The sequence below is a fragment of the Amblyomma mixtum genome, chromosome 2 (genome assembly GCF_055824585.1).
Source record: "Amblyomma mixtum isolate Tamu chromosome 2, ASM5582458v1, whole genome shotgun sequence".
NCBI lineage: Eukaryota > Metazoa > Arthropoda > Arachnida > Ixodida > Ixodidae > Amblyomma > Amblyomma mixtum.
In genome coordinates this window covers 299,872,339-299,889,577 of record NC_143013.1, presented here as the reverse complement: position 1 = coordinate 299,889,577, position 17,239 = coordinate 299,872,339, and the positions used below count along the sequence as shown (strand labels likewise).

General features: G+C 46.5%; 2 protein-coding genes across 3 annotated transcripts; both read right to left on the bottom strand.

The window, feature by feature from the left end:
* Nucleotides 1-227: 227 nt before the first annotated feature.
* Nucleotides 228-3,909, bottom strand: LOC149364649 (Parkinson disease protein 7 homolog). Its single transcript, XM_089574625.1, has 5 exons — nucleotides 3,712-3,909; nucleotides 3,454-3,615; nucleotides 1,265-1,334; nucleotides 640-723; nucleotides 228-520 (listed from the first exon to the last, which is right to left on the bottom strand). Exons 1-5 carry the CDS (start codon nucleotides 3,856-3,858, stop codon nucleotides 360-362), a joined length of 624 nt encoding a protein of 207 aa, XP_089430751.1. The 5' UTR covers nucleotides 3,859-3,909; the 3' UTR covers nucleotides 228-359.
* Nucleotides 3,910-12,767: 8,858 nt separating this feature from the next.
* Nucleotides 12,768-17,081, bottom strand: LOC149364648 (uncharacterized). 2 transcript variants are annotated; one of them, XM_089574622.1, is made up of 4 exons: nucleotides 16,926-17,081; nucleotides 14,549-15,385; nucleotides 14,285-14,432; nucleotides 12,768-14,215 (listed from the first exon to the last, which is right to left on the bottom strand). In XM_089574622.1, exons 2-4 carry the CDS (start codon nucleotides 15,359-15,361, stop codon nucleotides 14,019-14,021), a joined length of 1,158 nt encoding a protein of 385 aa, XP_089430748.1. In that variant the 5' UTR covers nucleotides 15,362-15,385; nucleotides 16,926-17,081; the 3' UTR covers nucleotides 12,768-14,018. The 2 variants fall into 2 exon arrangements, with proteins under 2 accessions (XP_089430748.1, XP_089430749.1); XM_089574623.1 differs by having other exon boundaries at nucleotides 12,768-14,212.
* Nucleotides 17,082-17,239: the final 158 nt, after the last annotated feature.

Here is a 17,239-nt window from a genome sequence, read left to right as displayed (position 1 = left end):
GCATTGAAATCGCGGTGCACGGGAGTACTCCATTTCACCTCCACTGAAATGCAGCCCTACCAACGTCTACTTTTTGTCGCTGTGCTCTGTATATGCAAATGGTAGCATTCCAATTTGATTTTTTTTTAACCGCTATCTGGCTCTAACTTAAATGTTTATCGCTGACCCCAACTTTTCTAATCAGTGCATGCCAATGCTTTCCCTAATTAGTTTCAGCACACAACAACTTACACAACAGAGTGTATTTATTTGGGCAAAACTATGAGATTGAACTATCCGAAACCAAGAGTTACAATGGTAACAAAACTGGAAAGCATAAGAGATAAGCATTCGTCAGCTGACTTTGTCAACCATAAAAGTCAAACTTTAACTAGCATGGGTGGAACCAGCTTGTCTGCAGCAGCCTTGTTCTCCAGCTTTTCCACGATGGCCAAGGCAAACTCAAAAGTTGTGCCAGGGCCCCGGCTTGTAATCAAGTGGCCGTCAACCACGACCCTATCTTCACTGTACTTGTAGCCACCTGTAACACGAGAAAGAGAAAATATTTCCAGTAGGTGCCAGGCAGACAAAAGGAGATCAGTTCTGCAAGAGAATAACATGGCTTTTAAATAATGTGCATGCATGTTCTTCATTACCCACCGCTAGAAATTTCATCCTTCTTGCTTGGGTGTGACGTGACATGCTTTCCTTGTCCAATGCCATGGCTCTTCAGAGCAATGGGGGCTGCATGAAAATGCAAGAAAAGAAAACAATTCTTTGTGTGGAAATGAAAAAATTTTTTTTGATTAGCAGTCCAGTAAACATGACAATAAATGCTTTACTCTTATTTTAGCAGAGTGGCAATCAAGAGTGCATTTCAAGGAAAGGACAGCACAGCTTGGGGCGACCAAAAGTTGGGTGCAGAGATGAGATAAGGAGTTTTTGTGCTGCAGCTGGCATGGGGCAGGGATAATTGGAGGCCATTAGGAGGGGCCTTTGTCCTGCAATGGAGGTAATCCAGCAACTGATAACAGTGGCAACTGAGAAAAGTTGGCTAACATTTCTTGCACTGATGTAGCACTCCTTAAGCTTCTTCTAACGCTCAGGTGCTAAGGAGGGCAAATTCTGTTAGCAAAGTTTTGCCACAAGTGTTCAGACATGTTGCATAGTGGCTACAAGACATAGAAGGCGACCAGCCCATTACTCGACCGCTTCTTCAAACTAGAACCTGCAATAAGTGCCAAATGAAACAGATTTACTCAGGTGGATGTGCAGTGCTTATTACCTGCACAGATTGCAGCGACCAGCCGTCCACTTTGCTCCTGGTCCTTCAGTAGCTTTCCAACTGCTGGACTCTATAAAGGAAGAGTTGAAAATAACGCATGCACCTCTGCTTTAAAGGTAGAAGAAATCCACTGTGGTGTGCAACAGCCAGCACGATAACTGCCTTCTAACTCACTTTCCGGAAAAACTAGCACAGCCTCAACAAAGCCGTCAAGTCGACACTCACGGGAAGCAAGGCCATATTACAAAGCCATTGAATGACAGCTCATGGCTTCTTAATAGTTACAGCTTTAAGAGCCGGCCTACGACGGCATGCTGTGTTTGATCCTGACATGACCGTAGGGCGGATGTGGCAAATTTTTCCAACAGATGGCAGCAGTTTCAGCTTCTCGAAAGATTTTATAGTGGCAGCTGTCAAACAAAACACATGTCCCCGGGGTTTCGCGTCTTAGTAGTAGTAGCATGTTGTAGTCGTCAGTGTAACCGACGGGTGCATTGTCATGGACCCTATAATTTACAAATAGTTTTTAAAATTGCTGCTTGCAGCCGATTAGGGGTGACAGCTCACCGCACAATCTTAGCTGTCCCTACCCCGCTGATGTAGAGTGGGGAATGTGGGCGAGCCTTCTCACTGGGTGTGTCCAAGTAATATGGGTGGAACTGGGCACAGCAGAGCCCGTCAGCGTGTATTGAGGGGGGAGGAGAGGAGCACCGTATTGTTTATCACTTTTAATGTCACTCAGTATACTGGAATCATTCATTTGTTAATCGCTTCCACATGAATTTGCAAGGTTGTATCCATTTTCACTTCTTTGTCTGGTTCATTTTCTGCTTTTAACCGCTGCTCATTATTTTTATTTCTTTTCTACGATTCCAAGTGGAATTGTGATTCCCACTGCTTTGACAGATTGGACTTTCTACAGAACAAATTGTTTTTCAAGTCGGATGCAACTAGTTACAATTGGAATTGCGGCTTCAAAATAATTTCAACTGGCTCCAAATGGGTTTTTCAAGTTTCATTCGGACGTTTCTGACTAGGCACTGCTACAATGAAACACATCTGCATATTACAAACATGGCACAGAACAAGTTGTTTTTGTAAAAAAAGATCTGAGCAGCTTGATCTGCTAAATTCTGATCATCGCTTGCACCACCCGCTGTGGCTGAATTAAATGAGTGTGCTCAATGGTCAAGCGCCACTGGCTCCAGCATTAGGGTCCCATAACTGGGGTACATAAATCAGAGGAGAAAGTATATTCTGTGCATGTATTAAGTAATGCTGGTGCTGTGACTAGACAGAGTTGCTATACATATGTGAAGGAAGCCAACAGTCAACAAAACCAATCAGCACATGGGAATGTTTCTCAATTTTTTATATGTAATTTGTGGGCTTAATCAATGAGATATTAACAGTTTAATTACTTTATTGCTGAAAGATTACTGATTTGAAAAAGAAGATCCCAACCCATGGCTCCGAATTTCTTGTCGAGTGCTCTACCAATTGAGTTACGATGGCAGCTGTCCAATCTTCGGCTTTCATGGGTATTTATGTTGTGTGTAACCTAATGTTGAGAGTAACTTGCAATATGATTTGTTTGAATTACTTTCCATGCCAGCTTGAATTTCTGATTTCTCTTCACCTCACTTGTAAAATGAGAGCAACTTCCTGCACACCTCTCTATCCCAAAGTCATTTCCTTTCGCTTTACGTGGATGTCACAAAAGATGTATGGTTTCACAAATGCAATAATGTATTTTGCTAAACACGAGAGATACATTTTAAATATATCCCGGATTCAGTCGAGTTGCCGGGGGGGGGGGGGGCAACGGGGAAATTCAAATGCTGTCGAATGGCAAATTCCCAACTAGGAATAAACTTCGACTGGGATGATATTCGGAAATGGCAGTCCGCTACGGCAGCAATGCAACTCCACCTCTAAGAGCAAAGTTCCCTAGAAAATAAGATTGCTGCCGCTGAAGCCAGTCCTCTTGTGCTGTTGAGAAGGTTTTTCATATCCCAGAGCACACGTCGCGCGGAAGATTACATGGCATTGACTCGTGCAGTAAACAAGCAATTCTCAAACCACTCGTGTTCGCAGAACAGGCGATAGCAATTGTGGACAAAAAGTCGGCGCAGCGATAACGTACGAAGGCCGAGCTGCAGTTTGTCCGCTAGAGGAGGCAAGCTTACCGCCGCTAGGCTTTCAGCACCCTTGAGCCCACCGGGCAAAACGATAACATCGTAAGGCGCCTGAGACGCAGCCTCTTCCAAGCTCTTGTCAGGCAGAACGACGATGTTTCTGCTACATTTCACAGGGCTGGCGCCGCCAAGGCCAGCGATGGTTACGTCAACCTAAAGAAAATACGAGGCCACGGTCAAGCGAACGAAAACACAGGCACAAATCAGCCCAGTCCACAGCAAGTCTGAGGCAAAAACAACTGCACTCACGCCAGCTCTTCGCAACACATCAGCCGATATTACTGCTTCCATCTCCTCCGCGCCTTCGGCGAGGATCAGGAGAGCTTTCTTGACCATATTTAAACTTGAAGAACAGCGATGCCGTCGACCAAAGGCGCACGCCAAACGAGCGTTCATGCACCTTGCTGAATTCCGTTGCTTTCGTTTTCGAACGATGATGATGAGATTACAATTACGGCCATTGCTCCGTTGGGCCAGCTACTGTAGCCAAGCCAAAGACTTTTTTTTTTATTCTAGATGCATGTCTAGATGCTTGCCATTAGGCATAATGTAAAAGAGAAAGAAAGTTATAAGGAGTGTAAACAAGCCTCGCTTAAAAAGTGGCATAAGTTCACGATAAAGCGATTATCATGAGTCCACTTGCGATAAAGCCAAAGACCTCGGCAACCTCGATCAAGCGAAGCCAAGCCAGGCCCGTTTAAAGGGCGATCCTTGATCCTATGTAATAAATAAATAATAATAAAGGGAAGGAGGGAAAAAAAATTTTACAGGCGTTTTGCGTGACATGCACTAATGCCATGCGTTTAGGCGCAATGCAATGCGTATTGGGTGCGGGTTTGAACCGCTGTGGTTTCAGCACGCCAGACCATACAGACTTTTTTTCACCCTCATTTTTCTGTTTCTGACCCTACCGCCTCGTTCGTCGTGCGATGGGTGGGCGTAATACTCATTAGTAGACACGGCTACGCGCTGACATTCACATGTTGCACACTGGGCGAAACTGCCTACTGCATGAAGGTGGTAAACGTGGTAAGTGGTAAATATTCAACGCCACTGACACAGGCAACTTTGAGTGCGTGGGCACGTAGGCAAGAAGTCCAGGCACACATAAGTAAAGATGCGAAATTTTATTTCCCTCTTAGGTTAAACACAAAGTGTGCAGACGTGCACAAACTCACTTGAAAGCAATAAAACAACGTCATTCGCACTAGTAACGAGGCAGCTTACAATTTCGCCCGAGAATTCGTCGACCGGACTGTGCCTGCGGTCGGCTAGGGAGTGTATGGTTTCATTCCATGACATTACTTGCCATGACATTACCCAGCACCCGGAAAAGTCTCACGAAACCCCTGCAAATCACACGGCGACAACTCCGAACTAACACTTTCCCACGCCCCTTGCATATGCTCTCTGGTCTACTAAAGAGAGTTTAACCCCGAGTGTAAAACGTGTGGGAAAAGCCAACCTGTAGCACACATACTGCATTAATGTCTGAACAACGAACCCTACATCCTGAAGTCTTGCTACTCTCGAACAGTTAACAGTGGAAAACTGTGTTGCTCGGCTAGCTCCGTCCAGGAGGGCCAACACCGGGAGGTAACAAGAGCCATGCAGGCTGCTGAGTGCCCAGGGCTCAAGGCCACCTGACAAGGCTAGCCTCCCACTGAAGTCCAACCAAGCCTTTTGGACGACGAAATATCTCCCTCTCTGCCAAACGAAACTCACAAAAAAGGGTGGGTGCTGTTTGCCCTGACCATTTATGTCCAAAGAAAAATACAAATGCCGTAAATTACAACATGCGTGCACAGATTTCATGCTACTCAAGGAAGCTCTTTACATCTTACAAATGCTTCATAAAATATATTGTATATCAGAGATGAAAGCAACTACTATGTAAGGCAAACACAATTTGTAATATTGTCCTAACAAGCGGTATAAGTTGAACATCCATTCATCAGTTGGGTCTCAGTTACTAGTGCAGTTAACGGTGCAAAGCCGGCAATGGAACCCGTTCCTTGGTTTGGAAGAGTACTGGACAGGCACACTTCTTTTAGTTATTTGGCACAGAAACTGTATGCCTAGTTTTTGCAACTTGCAGCAATGTGCTGCAATCAAGGCATACACGTCCCTCAAAGGCACAATGAAGACTAACTTCGGTGTACTATCTCAAGAAGAGAACATGAAAAACTGGGGTAGTCTTTGTCGATGACTACTTTCAGTTCTGTGTTGCAAACACCATCGCAGTTCTACGGCGAGTCAGTGAAATGAAATTCAGAAATGAGGGGTGTTGTCTTCAAATTCATATGTGCACTTGAAAAGCAGTTATGGCGCTGCAGCTATGAATGTGTAATTGAGAAACTGTGCCTCTTTGTACAGTTGGGCAATCTTTGAACTACTGAACTGTGACACAATACCTCGAGCACTGATGCTTGGGTGAGTTGGTATGCCATTTCAAAAAGGAACAGCACATACTTTTGGCAGGGACAAAAAGAGAGACACACAAGGATAGATGCTGCAGCGCCTGTCCTCGTGTGTCTCTCTTTTTGTCGTCAAAAGTATGCGCTGTTCCTTTTTGAAGTGGAATGTGCCTCAAGGCATCCCATTTTCTCTGTCTAACAGGCACCTCTAACCATATATTCAGCAATGTACTGGCAAAAAGAAATACCACCGAGTCTCACTGAAGATGCTTAAATTTTCAGCATATCAACCTAAGTCCATAAATTTTGGGCCCATAGCAAGAAAGCCAGTCAATTGTTCATTTCTGAAGTAAAAAAGGCACCAGTTCCAGCTCTCCCCAAGAATCTTCCACAGCATGTAGGAGAGCAAAATAATCTGTATCGGTCCATTTCAGCATGCTAGTTGCTTACATTACAACATGCCTAGCGTAATGTGAGCAGACAGGTTCTGTGCAACGTCAGCCACATGCACCAGCTTACAATGTGCCATGTAGCTCAGCAAGCATAACAACAAATTAACTGCTTGAACAAGTAGGAAATGACTTTCCTGCATCCACTGAACAAAAAGAATTAGCATACCACTCAATAAAAATTGGACCAAATAATGTAACTAGTTAAGTCAGTTAAGCGCATTTAGATACTTTAAACAATACGAAACTTTGGATGCCAATTTTTATTTATATATTCAAGAAAGGAGAGAGTTTGAACTTTTATTCGAGAGGATTTGAAGTGGCCACGTATGAGGAAATATCAAAATTGGAGATGCTGAAAGAAAAATTGAGAAGGCAAGGCTGCGATAGTTCGCTCATACAATGAAAAAGGACGACAAATACGCTAGAAAGATGATCAATAAAGCTGGATGATTGTGGGATGAGACCCAGGAAAACTCTGCATTAGAGGATCTAAGAAAGCTCGTGAAATAACAGGTCACTGAAGTGGAGAGGGCTCACCCTCTCATTAGAAACAGTGACCTCATACATAAGTTGACAAAACAGTAAAGAAGCAGACATGAGATCACATGGCTTCTTCTACATTGCTAACAGGGTTGCCATGGTTACAAATAGTGTTTCCAGCAATTCCAACCACCCCACATGCACAACAGTAGCCTAGAAGACGTTCTGTCCTAGTGCGAGCTGCTCATGCCCTACATATCTCAGCTAGTCAAGACAGAGCGGATGGAATTTCTAAAAATGCATTTGGAAGCAACAGAAAACCAATTGGAGAAAAATGAAATCCAATTGCTTTCAATTGCAAGTTTTTACTAGTCCAAACTGGTAACTTTTTGCACCTATATTACACTCTTTCAGACAGCGAACTGGGTTGGAATGAAGCCAGTAGGCAGGTTTTTGGATATTTTAGGCTATCTTTCTGGTTATGCTTGGCTGAGGCATAAACACACACTACCGCTACAAAAATATCAATAACTACAGCACAAAAGTGCGCCCAAAGCACAAATATTCAGGCATTATGAGGATAGCAACCTAAATGCTTGAGCAAAAGGATTCAAGAAGGCAGGCATTCCACTCCTTAAAAAAGACCACTGTCACTCTTAGCTGCATCAGATGGTCAGATATACATGTATACAGCTAATCACCGTGGCAATGATAAACACATTGCTTAGCTTTGCTGACAACTTCCCTCCCGTCTGCTTTGCTTGCTACTGGTGAACAAGCTACTCCAAACACGACCATAAAAACAGACACGATTAACAGAATAGGCATCAAAGCTGCGACCATGGTTGCACCACATTATGATCTCCTTACAACATATTAGACAGCCATGTGGATGGACATATCGGTGTTGTGCTTGCTTACAGACGTATAATATAGTCTAAATCACAAGACATGCACAATAATACGACAGGACAGGCAGAGGCCAGTATACACCAATTAAGTGCACATGTAGCATGGTTCCAGCAATTATACACACACTTAGCCAAATTCATCACCTAAAAAAACATCAAAATAATTATATTTACGAACAGGGTGAAAGATGTATTGCTGCACCAGCCATGACACAAACATCTGTCACCTCGTGTAGGAGTCAATACAGTCGACTCTCGATAACTCAAAACCCAAAAAACACATTGCTCAAGTTATGCAGAGTTTGAACTAAACTGTTCTATTGCACTACACACTGATAAGACCAAAGTGCCAGTTGGAATAAATGGAAGTACAAATTAGGTAAGTTTGAATCAATAAGTAGAGTAGTCGTGCTGATAACATTGATGACTTTGGCACAGTGTGTGTCACTCTGGAAGCAAGCTGCACATGCACTTGAGTAATGTAACATAGCTCGTCGTCACTGCCTGAAATAAAGGAGTTTAAAGTTATCACCTGTCTAGTCTGTGTTTTGCATTACTATATCTCTCAGCAATCAGCACCAACTAATTTATACTTTTAATTATCTTTCAGCAATAAAATATTTGCACTATTAGTTTCTCATTCATGAATGCCATAAACTGAAATAAAAAAAATTAATTGATACACTTCCATACGGTTCTTGATTACTGTTGGCTTCATTCATATGCAATACAGCGCCTAGTTATATTCAACTGAAATGCATTTGAGTGATAGTATTTTGCACTGCTGAAGTGCCTCAAACCTTTCAAAAGCAGGAGGTAGATGATTAGATATTCTTGATGGCAGGTTTTGGTTATGCAAATATAGCCCAAACTGTTCACAAGACAAGGTTTGACCCATAGCCGTACCATTTTACCTTGCCCCTTTCTTTTCTTTTGTGCACTAATGCAGGTCCAAAATCTATATTCGAACAAGCAACCAGACCCTTGGATGGCAAATGCCGTATACACACTGCACATAGCAATGCTTATAGCACCCTGCTGCAGTAGCGACGCTACCCTACAAGTATTCGCAACACTGACGGAACCCATGCTAACAATAACTAGCAGTCACAGCACTGCAACCTCTGTTTCACATTTGGCGACGTCGGCAGTAGAGCACTGCATGGGCTTGGGCCGGTCCAAAAGCGCCCTTGGCCTGGAATATTGCCTGGAAAGTTGCGGACTCGGGTGGCTTAGGACCGCACATAAATGGCTTGTGTCTAGCTTTTGACTCAATATTGCAGAGAAAGTACAATTGGGGCGTTCTAGCAGCAACACAGATGAAACAGGGGCGCGGTGTGGGTTGGGAAAAGAAATTACTCAACACTCATTTACTACTTTTGGTGTCTGCGATTGCATTTTTCTAAAGTGAGAAAAGTTACAAGCAACTGTTAATTTTTTGGCTTGCTGCCCGGAACATCTCAGACATGAAAGAATCCAGGCACTCAAATCTTTTCAGGGAGGTACTTGTTGACACGAAATGAGAGGAAGCTTTAATTACAAGTCATTTGCTGACAGAGCGCCACTTGTAATTCAGTGTGTCCCAGTCACTTCACAGATCTGCATCACACATCTCGTGGAGTTCCTCAGGAAGGGGTTTAAGTCGTACCCCCCTGTTCAATATCTCTCTTGCTGGTTTGGACAAATGCTTGCCACCTACATTTGAAATCGCCCTCTATGCAGATGACATCTGTATGTGGTGCTCCAGGCGCATTGTGTACGTATGCACGACTACAAAGGGCAATAGGCTGTATTGAATTATCTTTAAGCAAGTGGGGTCTTGCCACATCCCCAGAGAAGTGTGAAGCAATTACATTTTCAGGGGGTGATCCTTTGCGATGTGCTGAAAGTTTCTGGCACCCCGATACCATATTTCACAAACCAGAAATTTCTAGGTGTGACCTTTGACAGAACCCTCTTGTGGCCATCACGTGTCCAACTGCTAAACATCAAACTGTACGCACACGCCTCTATCTTTTGTATGCTCTCAACTATTAGGAGAGGATGCTCTACAAATTCATTACTATGGCTATATAAAGTGCTCTGTGAAGGCCTTCTGCTCTATACAGTCTCCCTGCCCTTTAGGGTGTCTATCAAACATCTTACTCAAAGCAATGCAAGCTAAAGCCTTGAGAGTCTGCCTCGACCTTTCCCAGAACACGTCACCACAGTGGTGTGCTAGCAGAGAGCAGACATTTCTCCCTATCGGTGCTGCTTTGTGTCCAGGTTCAGTTTGTGGTGCGTGAACCTAGCCATCCACTTGCAGTGTACTGCATAACCGAAGTTTCCGACCTTCGCCCATCGAAGTACCAGTCCGCTGTCACGTCATTCTCACCACCCTGGGAGCTCCCTGCATGATGCCCGAGTCGGTATTGGGTCATCATCAGTGTGCACCACAATCTCAGCGACACTCAGTCACCATACTTCGACTATAGCTACCGGTGTTGCTGGCTGCTCTGCGAGCAGCTTTTGCTTTTATTCTGCAACAACCCCACACAACATGGGTTACCTCAACCAACTGTCACACTGCACTAGTCGTTAAACTAGTCACGTTTTCAGGTGGCTACATTCAGAGGCTTGTAAATTATGCCTCCATGTAGAGCTACAGTGGTTACCAGCTCACTGAGGCCTCGCAGGCAACGGCTGCGCTTATAGCGCATGGCGATACATCTGTGCAGATTCCCATTCCCTGTTCTCGAAGTGATGGCGCCAGACTTGTGGCTGCTCAATCCTGGCAGGCGTAAAAATCTCTGTGGAGTGATCATAAGCGCCAGTACAAACCCCTACATCGTATTTATCCCACTTAATTCCGACTTTCACATGCCACACAAATCAGATAGGCGTGACCGTACAGTTGCCTGCACCGAATTCGCTTAGACGTTCCCTACACAAACTACTATCTCCATAAAATTTGTGCATCAGGCAGCCCTCTGTACCTGACATGTGGTGCACACAGAGACTTTGGACCAGCCCCCCTCAAGGGGGTCGCCAAGTCTGCCCCATACCTTTACTCTGTGGTTAGCAGCCCTGTCCATAAGGAACACGTAACAAACGAGGTGCGCCGCACCCTCTCCCATCGAGGCTCAAACGCAGTGCATTGTTGTTTTTACTTTCTTCTGTAACATCCGTAAAGGAAGGCAGTCCCTGCGCCTGTGTGTGTGTTTTGATGGGTGTCCACCGAGATACGCCAGACAGTTCTGCATAATTTCCTTTCCTCAAATACAATTTTTTGTTTCTTCATTACGGCCCCTCTTTCTCTTCTTTCGCTCCCCTTCCTTCCTTCCTTTACTGTGCGGTTAAGGTGTCCACCTAGATGACAGAATTACAGCGCCATTTCCTTTCCTCAAAAAGCGTTGTGTTCAAAGGGCAAGGCACGCGCCGAACGGGTGGTGGTGTTCCGAGGACTCCCTTCCCTGGCAGCGTTACAACACGCTGTCGCGTTCCACTCCTAAAGGCGAAGCTTAAGCGTCATGAATTAGTATTTAGCCAATAATTAGTAATTTGTCATTATAGGCAAAGTGGTGCGGAAAACGCTTTCGCCTTTGCACAGTGCACACAGTCCGAGTGCCGCCTGAATTTTTTTGTATGATACTGGCGGCCGAGGTGATGTTGCGTTCCGAGTAAAAACTTTGCGCAGAGTTTCGACCGTAGGAGCCTCGACGGGAGATGGGGCTGCGGCGCGCTTCGTTTGTTACGCGTTGCTTAGTCTTAGCTTGCTTACACGCCTATGCACACGCCCCAACGATTTGCGATTTGCATTGAATATTCGAAATTTTCGAATATAATTCTAATAGTATATTTTTAGTATTCGTATTCGATTCGATATCTAAGTATTCGTGGTTTCGAAAATTCGATCCGACGCGAATATTCTATTGCGAGCACCGCCGTTCATTTCGGTCCGCAAGTCCTATCAAAAGAGGCATAACAATATAGCGGCGCCTAGAGCAATGCGTAACGTTGGGCCATGCAGTAGCTGACTACGCTGGTGAGCTTCTTTGTGGCTATGCCTGCGAAGCTGGTATAGTCAGAGCTCTGCACGAAATACCTCTCAATACGTGCCAGTTCAGTGCCAAGTGAGAGGGCATTTTTGTGACTGAAGAAGTCGCTTCAGCTAGAAGGGAACTAACTACTTCTGCCTGACCGTGTGGAGCAGCTGGTTTTCCTTGACGACAACCTTTTATGTTCATCCCAGCAACGCGCTTTTGTACTTGTACGAGCCATCTTCTCGGATATTTCCACTCTATGAATAATGTTCGAGACATACTTTTTGTGCAGCAACACATCTTGATGTTTTTGGGTGCTCAAATAATGTTTTGTAGTGGTTGAATTCATCTGTCCTTGATTATTCGATATTCGCACTGGGTTTGTTACAAACCCCCAGAAGTGCTCGAGTGCTGCGTATTCTCATTTCCGTTTCACCCTTTCGTTTGCTTCTCTCAACCAGAGTAGCATTCAAATTATAGGCACTGAGGTGCCATTAACTTCGAAGTATACTTCTCAATGATTGAAGAGCATGTGCGCAAGATATCTGCCTACAGAAGCATTGCAAAGCGTTGCACTGCTCATTTGCACAGCTCTACTGCACACACCGCTTGGGCTCATTCAGGCAATGCGAGCACACGCAGCCAAAAGGCGCTCGGTACCGATAGCGACTTATTTGAAGCTTCGCTCGCTCAAAGAACACAACTGCGAGCTACAGACGCAGCTTAAACACTGGAAATAAGATAAAAAGCTACTGCTCCACCCGACATTCAAAAGCAAAGGTGACTATACCGACCCTCGGCTTGCCCGTGTTGCCTCGTTTCTTGCTTCTCAGCGATAGGCTCCGGGGTTGTCGACATGTTAACCCTGACTCCAATATGTGCAGCCTCTTTCAACCAGGGGCTATGCAGTCACGAAAGGCAGATACCCCTCATGTCAATGCATAATTCGTCCTCGCACAGCAGCGAACAGCCAGGAAGCAGGGTTCGCGCTATTGCTTGGAGCAAGGATTTCGGAACACGAAGTAATGCCACCAACGACTTTTATTGTGAACATAATGGGTCCTTCGAAACTTCCTGAAACTCTGCGGGTCCGCTTGCACGAGCCACAGCACCTGCACAAACGCCCGCAAAGGGAGCACCCAACCCTCCCATGCTGCTGTGGTGTATGCAGTGTTGCGCAATAGAAGTCTTCAGCAGCCAAATCCACCAGTCATTTGACACCAAGCGCTAGCTAGGTGAACTGACTGAACCAATGACTAGTGAAGCGGGCTGATCCATTGTAGCGCTAGTGTCCCTTCAGCTGTCCCCGTGTAGTCAAGTGTATCGAGACGAGCAATCCAATTATTAGTGTTGGGAATCGCAGTACACGCACGCAGCTTCACCCACCCCCACACACACACACACACACACACACACACACACACAGTCTTCCACGCGCACTTGCTCGTCCCGTGTCAAATTCGTGCAATAACACTACAAACCCCACCAATCCCCATTTATTGCATGTTGTACAAGGCAAGTACAGAGCAATACCAAGCACAACCACTACACAACGTTACGTTTAAACCCTATGGCCCTAACCGCTAGCTTACACAAATTGAAAAAAAAAAAAGCTTAGAACTTCGAAGGGTACTGAGCGAAACTCACCATCGATGAGGAGTCTTCACCGATGCTTGATCCAATCGCACGACGTAAAACCGCGCGTGCCGCGAAAACCGAAATAACGCGTGAAGACTGCAGGCTAGAAGTCATCCTCGACGTGGCCAGGCACCCACAGAAAGGCAGGCCGCGAATGCAGAGTTCATGACCACTCCAGGATCCAGGAAACCGAAGCGCACCGCGATAAAGCGCCGATGATTGAACGACACAGGAGACTGGACAAATGACTAGGCGTCTTCTGGGAAGCCTCCGTGCCGGAAGCCATAGGCGAATTAACTTTACTGGCGTCCATTTCGTACAGAGTACAGCGATACATAAAAATTGCAAAACATCAATACAAACAACCCTAACAGTTACAAAATAAACGGCGGTCTCGAGCAAAATGAGAACAAGGCGTCTCAACGCGACATTACAGCCCAAAGAGAGGGCAGCTGCTAAACACGAGACCGGCGTTTCAAAGTGGAGCCCGATGCAATCGTAGCGTCCGCACAGCGCCCAACGTTGCAGCCAAAGCTGAACCCCGGGTCACCGCGAAGGCTAGGATCGCCGTGGGGCGAGAGTGGATAGCAAGGATAAGAGAAGGTCGAGGTGGGGGATAGGTTTTCAGGGGGAGGGCTACGTACCATGAGACGGCGTCGATTGCTGGTAACTGGACGGGCCGGCAATAGCAGGAACGCCAGACGCGTCCATGACCGCCAAGGCGGTGGACGCGCCGTCCCCGGACAACGCAGCGGCAGGAGAGGCGGCGACCACAGGCGATATCGTCTGGTCGTCGTAAGGTATTAAACTAGATGGCGACGGCTTGATGTCTACTGCAAAGACAAATCACACGCGGCGGCATCAGCAAGCAGCTCCACGAGACCGGGCAAAGCTTTGTTTACCTTGACTCGTGATGGAGATGTCTGAAGGCAATGAAGGATGAACAGGAACAAGTGCCGAGTTGTCTGATGTGGACCCTGTGTGATGTGACTGCTGTGACTCGTCCCCTAGTGCTTGTGATGATGAGGCGACGTCCGGGAACACTGGAACCTGGGAAGAAAAATAACGGTGGAACATGAGCGCAACTTTGACAACTCGTTACGGAAGAAACGAGTCCACCGCACAGACTCTTAATAGGGGGAGCACGGCAGCAAGAGACCACCTACGTTCTCGGTCGTCATTGACTGTTCCATAACGTTCAAAGGCTCCACGTCGGGATAGTCCGGATCGTCGCCCTCCCCCACGTCGTCACCCATAGAGTCCTGAGTATGCTGAGAGATGGTGGCCTGAACGCTTGAACCAAGACGAGCGCCTGAAGGCACGGCAGTAGATGACGCCGCCACATTGGAAGTCCGACTCGATGGAGACGCGGCGGGGAGGTTGGTCACGCGATCACTAGACATACTACCGTCCTCAATAATTTCGGGACTATCGGGTCCCTTGATACGCGTCGCCGGCGGACCGTCTTCCGAGTCACTCTTGTTGGAGTCGCTCGGTGAGCGTCGCCGAGGCCGGCCTCTTTTCCGTTTACTGAGCGGCGGAGATTCGGCACGCGGCGTACCCACAGGCTTAGCGTCCGCAGCACCGTCCACACTAGTAACGAGCCCACCATTCTTGTTCTCGTTGGTGACCTCCGCGAGACCCTTGACCTTCAACGTCTCGGCAGTCTTGAGGAGTGCTGTGAGATGATCCTGCGACACATTAACCTCACCGCGATACATGAACTCGACTATCGCCTTCAAGTCCATGTAGCGCATGTCCTTCAGTATCACAATAGGGTGCTTGCAGGGATTCTCGACGAAAAGCGCTTGAAAAAAGGGGCTGCAGGCGGAGAGGACCATCTTGTGCGCCTTCAGCGACAGACCTTCGCACGCCAGCGTAACGTCCACCAGCGCTTCGTTGGAGAGCAGCTGCTCGAACACGGCCAGCATGTTCGACTGGTGGTTGTTCCATTTCAGGCAGAACTGTTGCGACCCCATCTTGGCCCGAGGTGGTTGCCGCGGCTGCAAAGGAAAAAAAAAATTGTTACACGCACCCTGAGAAAAATTATCATGCACTCGATCGGGGTAGCGGAGAAAAAATGCAAAATCCGAAGTTCATCTCGAGACTGCAAAATAGGTCGGCCGAAACACTAAGTGTCCACGTAAAAAATGACGAGTATCAAGTCTCAAAACTGAGAAAATGCGCCTTATAATAGCGGCGCAAGTCCATGCGGCCTAGGGATGATTCAAAATGGCGACCGCTGCAGGGTGAGACGCCACGCCTTCCGCCATTAAGCCGGCCTCCCCACCTCCCTCCAGCAACTCGGCACCGAACGGCCATATTGGCTTTTTCGCAGCGAATTTTTCCCAACCGAAAAGTTGTACTACAAAAATTGGAAATAGCCGAAAAAGACCGCTTTCACTACCATCTTCCTTCCCTTACGCCGCGGTCCACTGATATATGCGAGACGATTACTGCATTTCCTTTCCTCAAAAACATTGCAAATTTTCGAAAAATCGCGCCTAAGCTGAAAGCGCGAAGTTCTACTCCGGATGTTCCCAATAATCTCGCAATTGTCCTTGAAAACGCCAACTTTGTAAGCCAGACGCGGCAAAGACCACTAACAGATAAGGTTGGAATATTGCAAATTGACCAGTCGAATGCCACTAGCCCAATCGCCGCTCCGAGCTTTACTACATCCGTAAGCAACAATTTTAAAGAAATCTTAAGATTAACAGCTGAAGTAAATCAGGAATAGTAATTGTACTCGCGTAGCACATCCTGAAACAGGGAAGGCGAAGCTCCCGCCTGCGCTATCGCGTTGCGGGAATAAATGGGTCCCGTAAAATGCTTTTTCAGCTAAACGGGCTCATTGTTCGAGCTCAAATGCAAATTCTATGCGAAATTTGAGCTCGAACAATGAGCCCGTTTAGCTGAAAGAAGCATTTTACGGGGCGCGTTCATTTCCGCAAGTCGGTACACGATCGATCGAACATGGCTGACGCTTCTCCCCCAAACTACCCGAACAAAGGCTCACAAGGCCTAGCTACGGGCGAGGCACAGCGTGTTGACGCCATTGTGCGGGGCCTTGCCAACCACACCTCAATTTCCTTTGAAAAGCCGCCAGAGTGGTCAGGAATGCGCAAAAACGCAGGTACTACCCCCGAAGAACGCCAGGAACGCGAAAAAACGGCAGTTATCGAACGCAACAGTACGGCGAGGTGCGTCAGTGAAGTCTGCACGTAAGCTCCCTCAGAGAAGTGAACTAAAGAAAATTACCCAACTGATACAAGAACAGCATTCCACTACTCGAAATTTGCTGAAGATACTTCAGAACGACCGTCTAGCTCCAAAAACCCAAAGCGGAAGGCTATCACCGGTCTCCAAGGAACAAAGAACGCCAGACTCGAAAAACAAAAAGCCCGCAAAAAGGCCATGAAACGAGCCTAAAATGGAGAAACAGTTCACTAATGCAAGAAATATAACTGCACTAAGGGAAAACTCGCTTAAAATATACGATGAATACGCCCAAAGATGAACCAAACATTAAGCCTAACATACCTATACAAGACTAGTCATTCGCGCTGCAGCGGCTCACCGCAGAAGCGGCCTCGCGGCTCGGCGTCTTCGAGTCAACTGACGACGCAGTGGCTGGCTGCCGGCGGTAAGTAGCGAACGCCAGGGGCGCCAGTAAGCGCCTCGACCAATCAGTGCCCTCGACGTGCGGCCCTCTGAAGGTGGGAACCTCAATCAACACTAAAAAAAAAAAAAAAAAAGCCGGCCAAAAGCGACGTCAGATATTTAAAAAAAAACACTACCAAACATTCGGCAATTATGGTTTTCACTTCTATGGTTAAATTTATAAACACAGTTCT